The sequence below is a fragment of the Astatotilapia calliptera genome, chromosome 3 (genome assembly GCF_964374335.1).
Source record: "Astatotilapia calliptera chromosome 3, fAstCal68.1, whole genome shotgun sequence".
Classification (NCBI taxonomy): Eukaryota; Metazoa; Chordata; class Actinopteri; order Cichliformes; family Cichlidae; genus Astatotilapia; species Astatotilapia calliptera.
The window spans coordinates 43656954-43667318 of record NC_137424.1 but is presented as its reverse complement, the minus strand read 5'-3'; the positions used below and the strand labels follow the sequence as shown (position 1 = coordinate 43667318).

At 43.2% G+C, this 10365-nt stretch overlaps 1 protein-coding gene across 1 annotated transcript; it reads left to right on the top strand.

The window, feature by feature from the left end:
- The first annotated feature begins 2273 nt into the window (after positions 1 to 2273).
- On the top strand, positions 2274 to 10294 carry lrp10 (low density lipoprotein receptor-related protein 10). Its single transcript, XM_026162231.2, has 10 exons — positions 2274 to 2390; positions 3747 to 3923; positions 4095 to 4127; positions 4344 to 4488; positions 4837 to 5030; positions 5127 to 5467; positions 5562 to 5986; positions 6767 to 6961; positions 7529 to 7658; positions 8374 to 10294. Exons 2-10 carry the CDS (start codon positions 3875 to 3877, stop codon positions 9031 to 9033), a joined length of 2172 nt encoding a protein of 723 aa, XP_026018016.2. The 5' UTR covers positions 2274 to 2390; positions 3747 to 3874; the 3' UTR covers positions 9034 to 10294.
- The last annotated feature ends 71 nt before the right edge of the window (positions 10295 to 10365 follow it).

Here is a 10365-nt window from a genome sequence, read left to right as displayed (position 1 = left end):
TTTTGAGGAGAGAGAAAAAAAAAGTCTTAATATTGGACCTCCTCCTTTTTTCTTTGTGCTCCTCTGTGCCAGACAAGAGGAGAAAATGCTGTGCTTCTACTCACTGAGAGTGGGCTTGTGTGCTGTGGGGTTTTAGTTTCACAGCAGTGGTTGTATGATCTCATAATTCACAATACTTAAAAAGACTGTTTAAAACAAAATTGCCAGTTTATGATTTTGTTGAGCGTGATGAATGCATGTGTCCTGTATGTTGTTTGGGGCCCTGTGTCCTCATTCAATCTCCAGCTGTGGGTGAAAGTGTGCAAAACAATGTTTCAAACTTGATGCAAGAAAATTTTAAACTAGGTCAGTGCTGTGAATGAAGTTGTCAAGCTTATGCTCTACGCATAAACTGTTATGCTTTAGAGAAGATTGGAAATCACTGCAGCCGTGCAACAGCAGAGTTAAAAGTTAAAAAGTTAAAATAGAGTGAAGTGAGTCAGTTGAGTGGAGTGAAGAAAAAGAACAGGACTCTGAGGGATTAAAGACAGTGTGTTTATTTTCAGTGAAGCAAATAACAAGACTGACAATAGAAGGAAAGTAAGTTGGTGGGTCCAGGACTCTAGTGCGAACAAGCCCACAGATGAATCCATCAGAGGAAAACTCTCAGTAACTCACGCAGACACAGCTGGGATTCCTGTGCAGAAATGAGATACAGGTGAGGAGAAGACAAAAACCAGAGCGTGTGAAAAGTACTGAAGAAGGAGCCAACTTCACTTCACTGTTTCCAGTTCAACTATCCGGCATCGACTGAAAGATCTCCTCAGTCTTAAATAGCAGACAGCTCTTACCGATAAGTGAGTTCATTATCTCCAGGTATGCTGGAAAGGCAGGAGAAAGTAACCCCCCCTGCAAGAGAAGGTGTGTTTAACTCCCACACACACACACACACGCACACACGCACGCACGCACAAGTTAACCATGTGAGGTCTAAACCATCATTGGTGACAACCCTGACACGAGCTCCTAACCAGACTGTTTTTTTGGGGGAAAGTAAATATTCCGATTTCTGTTTTCTTCACTGTCTGATTGCCAGATCTTGGGACAACAACTTAAATAAACAAAATGACATGTTATGATTGCTCATGGTCACTCCTGATGATGACTTAGACCTCACAGGCCTAAAATCTAACATCTGCAGGGAGACACGTCATTCGGGTTTTCTTTGATCGGATATGATTTGGCACAAATGGACTTCATTTGTGCCAAATCATATTTTCATTTCTATTCACCATAAACACCACAGACTTCTACAACTCTGCCGAATGCTTTCTAAAAAAGTTTTCTGATAACTCAGCAGTTGTTGGCCTCATCACTGATGGGGACTGCAGTTAGTACAGAAAACAGACCGAGGACTTTGTTGACTAGCACCAACAGAACCTCTTCCAGATCAATAATGGGAAAACCAAGGAGCTGGTGGTGGACTTCTACAGCTGCAGACATCTTCCACATACACCAGCAAACATCCAGAGAATGGACATTGAGATCTTGGACTGATATACATATCTGGGTTTTCACCTGACTGATAAACTGGACTGGACTAACAACTCAAAGGTCATCTACAGGAAAGGTCAGAGCAGGCAGTATCTGCTATGGAGAACGAGGTCTTCTGGAGTGCAGGGATGAGATCTTATCTCATCTTATTTTATCTTATCTTATCTTATCTTATCTTATCTTATCTTATCTTATCTTAATTACTCAATCAATCAACTTTCTTTCTCCTTTCATTTAAATTCAGTTGTGAAACACGCTTCCACTGGACATAAGACTCATGGACAGACTCATGTTGATACCTTTAAAAAGGAACTTAAGACCCACTTGTTCAGGCTTGCCTTTATTTAGTTTTATCTATTCATCCTATTTTAATAATTGTACTTTATTCTGTATTGTATAAATAAACTTTTCTCACTTCCCTGTTTCTTCTAGCATCACTGGTGAAGTTTGACAGCAGAATAAAGTTCATTCAAATCAGACTCCATTTTTATGAATTAAACCTGGTGTCGGATATTTGTGACAGCTGATACTGACACCTTGTGTTAACAAATGCACATTTCACCTTTTAAGACCGTGTCCAATCAGCAAATGTAGTTTGTAGACACGCGTTAATTTGCTATATTAAAAAACACTATGAGTTTGTTTTAAATTCAGCATAACCGCTTGATATTTAAAATTATATATATATACAGAGAAACACATTTTTATGAATGAGGATTAAAGCTGTAGTAAACCTGCAGCTCCATTCGGCGGCTCCGGTTTTAGCATGACAAGCTCCGCCTTCCTTGCCCTACGTCACGAGTTGTGATATACGGAAGTAGCTTCGAACTTGTCAACAAGAAAGGCCGACCGACATGGTAAGGGCTCTGTACTTTTTTATGAATTACTTGTGTTATTTCTGCTTCTGGACTATATATTTTAGTTGGTTTGTGTGTTTAAGTCGTTCGTGTTGTCCTCACAGAGCTTTTATGGGGGTGTCGCGGTTTGAAAAATGCCCTTCAAACGACGCGAGCAGTGAGATTTGGCGTTAGCCTTTAGCTAGGCTGGGAACTAGCTGTTAAAGCTGTAAAGGAGAGCAGCTGCTCCTTTCTCCAAACCGAAACTGTGGCGTTACCTAATCTGTGGTCGAAATCTTAACACGTATGGACATAAATATGACTTTAATCAAGCAGAACTCGATCTCGGTATAGTTTTATCTTAGTGGGAAGAAGAAACAGGGAGGAAAGTGTTAGTTTTCACGGGGTTTTTTTTTTCTCGGAAATGGGAGCGTTTCTGGCGTCATTGTTGAGAAGATTACAGGGAGGAAATCGCTGTGTGTGTGTCGGGTGTTACGTCTGACTGTGTGTAAATAAAGATCAAAATAACATCTGTGTTCAAGGGGCCTTTGCTGAGTTTTCCTGCCTTGATACTTCCTCAGTAACTGATTATTTTCGTGTGTATTAATACATGCTGGTGCTTGTGTGTGTGTTGCATAACGCAGAGGCATTTTTCCGCTGCTGTCCTTTTTGTAATTGTGGTTATCTTAAAAGTACCTTGTAACAAAGGATCTAAGGTAGTTTTAAAGCATTTTCAATATAAATAATGAACTTTATAAAATGTAGTATGTGTAATATTACTATATAATTAAAAATGTTATAATCCTTATATGAAGATAAGAAGTGATGGACGCCCAGTTTATTACTAGTTATAAACTCAGTTCAGGGATGACACTTAATTCCGCTCCACCGTCAGCTTACATATGACTATATTCTGCTATATCTACAGCATGCATTACTCACAGTATAGTTTAAGTTACTCTTAAACACATGCTCTAGTGGTTTACACCTGCACCTAACAAGGGAACGATTGCCGGTTTGATGCTAGGAAGAGATACAAATCCCCTTTGGGGAAGGGGGTTGCATGAGGAAGTTGCTCCGGCATGAAAACACATCAAACGCCTAATGAACAATGGAGCATCTAAACGTTACTCCTTAATTTAAAATCTTACTCATTATAACTGCTGCCGACAGCTGATTGTTTCAGAGAAGCAGTTATTGTGGATTTGATTGCGGAAATGGCTATTTTATGATGACTACGATGGATAATAAACAAATTAAAATAGCCAGTGTTGGCTCAGATGTTTTTGTGTTTCTCATTTGTCGTCCAGACAAACTTTGATAGTCGTTCACCCAGATCAAAGATGTGTCTCACTCATCTTTTCTTTTTCTCTACAGGCGAAGTCTTCTTGAACAAGACCTCCTGCCATGGCACTTCTCTAATATTTCTTTTTTACGCCCCCCCCCCCCTCTTAACTTTTTATTAAAAAACATTTTTAAACATTAAAAAAAGAAACGTTACCACAATGAAAATCAGTTACAGCTTCCCTGCCCTCCTGGTTTTCTGCATAACAGGTGAGTGAGTGAGTTTTTGGCTGTTTGTGTATCTCTCTTAGGTGGCTGCTTTAAATGTTTATCAACCAAAGGTCATGTTTGAACTTTTCGTGTCATACAGCATTTACAGTCTGTGTGAGTGGCGATAATAAAGCACATTCTCTGTTCTCTTTTTGCTTATTTCCTCTGCAGCATGGAGCCATTTTGAGCCTGCTCTCAGCTCATGTAAGGAAAACCAGTCATTACATGTTTCATCATGTTATGAAAATGAATATGCCTCAAACCCACAGATAATAAACAACACCATTCATGGTTTAGTGATGTTTACATTTACATTTTCTTCACACCTGACAGGTTCAACATCAAACAACAACAACACTTAATTTATTCGCCAAACCAGGAACTGCTTTTATTAACTCTACTTTCTTGTGTTTATCACAGCCCACTGTGGGCGCTCCCTTCAGGTGGTGGACGATAAGGTGGGAGTGATCAGGAGTTCTGTTTACCACAGCTGGTCCTTCTGCTTCGGCTCAATGTCCGACGGCTGGATCATCACGGGTCCAGAAGATGAGCCGATCGTTCTCAGGTACGGATGCTCAAAGGTGGCACGTAAAGGAGATGACGCTTTAAAAGCTCGAAGACGTTAAATAATTGACTCCCAATTATTTTACCGCAAATCAGGTGACCTGGGATAATTATTAACAGAGTAAATATACCAGTTGTGCAATGCATTGATTGTTTTTGCTTTATTAAAAGTATATAAATGCTTAATATTGCCTGATCATTTTCTGTTATCGTTTATGAAGTAATGAATGACCCAGATATGGAGATAAAGACAAAAACAAAAAGTTTTTGAGATTCAGTGTCTGCGATTGAGAAACTGTGGGTTCTGTTCACTGATACAAACTTTCTCTTATTACAAATCTTTCCACAGCTTCTCTCAGTTTTCTGTCCGCTGTAAGAAAGAATGGGTGTCTATAAACTCGTCGGCTGGAGGTGATCCAATCATCCTGTGTGGCTCTAAGTTGCCGCAGCCAATCGAGCTCCCAGGGGGAAATATTACAGTGATGCACCACTTCCTCCCTCATATGTTCCCTGTGTCATCATTTCTGTTGAACTATGCCAGAGGTATGACGTCCTGACATGTGCCTGCTTGCAGTTCCAGCTCTTTTTTCCCCCCAATTATTATCTAAATGTTCCTTTTATCTTCCTCCCTTTGTACAGATCCATATGAAGGCGATTGCCCAGAAACATCTTTTAAATGCTACGGGGGTCGCTGCCTTCCCCACTCCTGGCGCTGTAATGGGCAGGTGGAGTGTCTTGATGAAGAATCTGATGACAACGACGAACTGGGTTGTGACTGTCCTTGTGGAGGGCTTCTTCAGACCTTTTATGGGACCTTCTCCCCTCCAGCTTGTCAGGGTCAAAGTCAGTCCTGTGTTTGGACTTTGGATCCTGAGGACTCCAGGCCGCTGAGTCTGGAACTGCAAAAGCTGACGCTAGCTTTTGGGGACCGACTCACTATCTACAACAGAGAGGAAGGCAAAGGAGACATTATTAAAATCGTGAGTTTCCCAACCCAAACATTCATTACTGGCAAATGTTTTTCTCTTTTTATTTATTTTTATTTTTTTTGAAAACCCTTCTGCATTTTCACAGATTACCAGCTCCTCCAATTCCAAATCGGTCCAAGTTGAATCCAACACCGGCGTGATGTCAGTGGTGTATAAAAGAGTTCTTGGCACAGAGAACTCCAACTTTAACGCCACGTTTCATGTTAAGGGCTACTGCCCTCCGTGGGAAGGTCGTTGCGGGGGAGCGGCAGGAGGTTGTTTTACACAGGAGCAACACTGCGATGGGAAGTGGGACTGTCCCGAGACCGGAAAGGACGAGGAGGGCTGCAGGAACTGCAGTCCGAATCACTTTCCCTGTGGAATGGCAGGACAGAGGACGACAGCGACCAGCAAACCGCAGTGCTACTCGCTGACGGAGAGATGCAACTACCAGCTGAACTGCGCTGATGGCAGCGACGAGAGGGATTGCACCGTGTGTCAGCCGGGGACCTTTCATTGTGACAGCGACAGGTCAGTGTGCACCTGTGTCACACAGCTCCACACACAACATAAAAGGAGTAAGGGGGTGCACTAGGGTTTGTGTCAGAGGGCGTTCTCACCCTGTACATGCTTATTTTACTCACCGTGGAAACGGGTGCTGCTGTTTTTGTTTTGCTTTGTTTCATAACCATTCAGGTTGGTGGAGTTTCAGGCTCGGGCGTGTCTGTATGTGACATATGACCATCTTAGAGTTTAAATTGGCTTTGCTGTGGTTTTTGTGGTTCTGCTGTTTTTCTGTAGAAATATCACCCATCCTGCAGCAGTGTGTGACAGGCACAGAGTTACGTATGAGGAAATAAATATGCAATGTTGACAGTAGAGATTCTGCATTCCTCCAAAAAGCATTGATACAGGTTATATTTATATACAGCTGTTTATTATGGTTTTACATTATTGTGATTATTTTTGATGATGCTATTGCTATTTATTGTGTAGTTCTGCAATAGTGCAATGTTAACTAGTTGCCATTGTTTGCATGTTTTATCAAAAGCCACAGTGTCTTAAAATAGGCCAACGTCCTTTTTCTAAATGCAGCTCGCTCTGTAACAAAAGCACAAAGTGTGTATGGGAAAGGTTTGAGCTTAAGCGTAGGGATCCTTTTAACTCAGCCTGTTTCACTTCTCCTTGTTTACAGCGTTGTGGTTTTATTGTGAGTCTTCAGGATGTCTGATGTTTTCTGTGAAACTGAACCTGCCACTCATTTTCTTCCAGCCTGCTCTGGTAACAAACGGCTCTTTGTTCCCTCTGCAGGTGCGTGTATGAGAGCTGGCGCTGCGACGGCCAGGTGGACTGCAAGGACGGCACAGACGAGCTCAACTGCACGGTAATCTTGCCCCGCAAGGTCATCACCGCGGCAACGGTGGGCAGCCTGGTCTGCGGACTACTTCTGGTCATTGCCATGGGCTGTACCTGTAAGCTGTACTCGCTCAGGACGAGGGAGTACAGGTAAGTCTTTGAATGGTTCTGCTGCGTTTTTGTTTGAGGTTTGCAGCCGAAGCTCTTCTGCTCTACAAAGTAGCTGCTTTAGTTTATTTTCGTTCCGTTGATGAAGCATAATGAGGCTTTCTTGCCACTTTTAAAGAAGAAAAGACTGACTCATATATTGTGCTGATAATCTCAGATGATGAGTCAGGAGATGCAGACATTGTTTTCCTAACTTCTGGCTTTAATTGCTGCCAGAACTGCCAGACAGTAACTCTCAGATGGATAGCACAGCCTCCTACGACACTGACAGTACACTCCACACAAAAACAAAAAAACAGCCTGTTCGTTGTTGTTGTCAGCTAAATGCTTGAGTTATGTACAACAACAGGAACCAATAACCTGCAGTGTATTAAAAGCTTACCTTTTTTTTAACCTTTAATAGTACCTCTTAGAGTCAAATCTATTTCTAGACTTTATATTTGTATACTTTATGTGGATCTGCGTGATGCTTCAAAACAAAAACAAAATGTGCCTTGCAAGTTTGCAATGTGTGTGACTGCATCTAAAAGAGCCTCTATCCTCTCACAGCATGTTTGCGCCAATCAACCGCCACGAGGCGGAGCTCATCCAGCAGCAGGCCCCGCCTTCTTACGGTCAGCTGATCGCACAGGGCATCATCCCCCCAGTCGAGGACTTCCCCATAGAAAACCCCAATGAGGTGAGAGAGCAGAGCGCCAGAGATTTTTAACTGCCCGCATGGACGCACCTGTCAGGATTTCATCAATCCAGGATCCTGTCAGGACTTTAGATCATGCTCATTTGTTTAAAGAACCCATGTGATTGACTGCAGCCTGTCCTGCAGAGTTACAATATACATTTAAGGCATTTAGAGGCGTTTTTTAAAAAACCCAAGTGTTGAAATTTCAGCAGGAAAAACTGATTAACTAACTTCAATTTTAATTAATGTGTTAAAACCTACAAATCAACATCTTATTGAAGGCTTTTTGATTTAAGGGCTTTAATAAATGTAATTAAACGCAGAAAAGCCGATAGCTGTTACTACATTAAACCACACACTCTAATGTGTAGTAGTGCTCTCTGTCTTAAAGCTCATCTATAGCAGCCTTATTGATCCCCAGCTGGATGTGGGCTGAAGTTGTAGGAGTGTTAAGATGAGGCTAATGTGCTGTTACTGTGCAAGTTTACTCTGAGTTTACTCCTTGGTGAGACAGCTGAGGCAGTGGAGGCGGAGGGATAAAGTGGCTGGCTCTGCCTGATGGGATTAGCTGAAGCCGCCTACACTAAGCTCAAACTTTGATTAGTGTCGCGTAAATAAATTCAGCAGGTTTAATGATTTTTAATAATGATTTTAGGATGTTGAACACGAGCTGCTGAAGGTAGTTGAAACAATCTGCTCTGTGTTTCTTTGTCAGACCTCGACTCTTTCTCTGAGAGGAATCCTGCAGCTGCTTCGCCAGGATGCCGCCAGCTCCCCACACCGCAGACGTAGGCCCCGATTTATCCGCCGGGCTGTTCGCCGCATGAGAAGGTGGGGTCTGATCCCCAGATCCGCATCCAGGCAGACTCAGTCGTCAAGCTCCAACCAGCAGCAGGCGCAGCAACAGCAGCAGTCAGACAGCGCTACATCAGGCCAAGAAGCAGCTCGCTCCACGCCCGCGAGCTCCCCATCAGCCGTGGAGGCGGTCAACCAGCCGGTGGCCCAGAAACTCGGCTTGTTGGCACAGCCAGCGCAGCACCAGCTGGAAGCTCCGCCTCCTTTACTGGCGCTGCCTTCAGCTCCTCCTGTCGCCTTCCCCCCTCCCCCTCCCTACGCACCCCCAGCTCCACCTGTGGACGCCCCCCACACTCCCCCTGTTGCCGTGCCTCCCAGTAGCCCATCTCTGGCCTCCATCTTCCACACGATAGGCTTGAGCATCTCCCGCTTCAGAGCCTCGCCCTCTTCCACCAACTACGTGCCCCTCTCTGCCTCGCCTTCCTTCTCCTCCTCCTCCTCTTCATCGGACGACGATGTGCTGCTCATCCCCCTCTCGGAGGACAACACTTCAGAAGACGACGTGCCCATGCTCACCTGAACGACTTCCTCACCCACCCCTTCCCACCCCCTCCCTCTTACTTTACCTCCCACCAGTCTTTCCACATTCGTTTGAACTGAAACACAGGAGCGGCCGGTGGTGGGACTCTTCCTCTCTGTGCCAGTCTGGTGCCTTTTTTTTTTTTTTTTTTTAAATCGCTTTGCGTTGCTGACATATATGAATAGAGTATTTTTAAAGAAAGAAAAAAAGACTTCCTTAAGAAAATGCAGACGAACGGCACGGCCGATGAAGAAGCGCAGATGAGTATTATGCGTGAGCACTTACTGAACGCTGGGCTGCACGTAGAAGGTGAACTTTTATTTTTTTGCACAGAAGAATCTTCCCTATCCAGATACTGAGGCAGGCTACTGTCAGGTTGAATGATTATAGCTCTTATAATAGAATTTGTTGTGTTTGTGTGACTGCGACTGTGTGAATGCAACTGCGTTTTAGTCTCGCGTAGACAGCGGAGTGTGATTGCACATGAGGAGTGTCTTCACTTGCACCCAGTCTCATGATATATCACGAAACAAATCCCCCCTTTTTAAGTGCCTTTAAGGAGCCTCCTGCAGAGACCTCAAGGATGTTGAGAATTCCTGAACACACACTGCATGCAGAAACACACACGCACACAATGAGGGTCACTTTTTCCTCACGTCGTCATGGTGACTTCACTCCAAAATGGATTTAAAAAAACTGCATGTGTACTCTTCAAGCTGGCAATAACTTTTTGGATACCCTCGTTCTAGTGCACATCGATTCCAACATTACTGCGTGTTTAAATACTTCTTCCCCCGGTGAATGAATGTAACCTTCAAAAAAACAAAAAGCAAACGTATCAAAAGACAATCTCTTTGGTGCCTGATTTTATGACGTGTGTAGGTGTGCACAGGAAGATGAGGCACCCTAGTGATAAAAAGGGTCGAGGGGGGGCCTCCAAATTCACAAAAGAACCTCACATCTGACGAGACTCAACAGCATTCGGTCACATTTCGACTCAGCAGACTTGTGGTGTGCCATTTGTAATATTAATATTATTATTATTACGAGTTTTGTGGTCTTTTTTTTTTTTTTCTTTTAGCAGGTTTTGTCTCTCTTTCCTTAAATTGTTCCTGTTTTGCTTTGTTGAATGTATTTTTTGGGGAGGGACAGTTTTAAATTGACAGGTAAATGGGGGGGGGGATTTTATTTGGGTCAACTTCACTGTATATAAGTAAAAAAATATGGCTGAGATTAAACGATTTGCACTTTTAGTTTTAAATTTTTTGTCTTTTTTGTGTTTTCTTTTTGGGGATATCGGCTGTGGGGGTGCCACCTGACACCTCAGTGAGA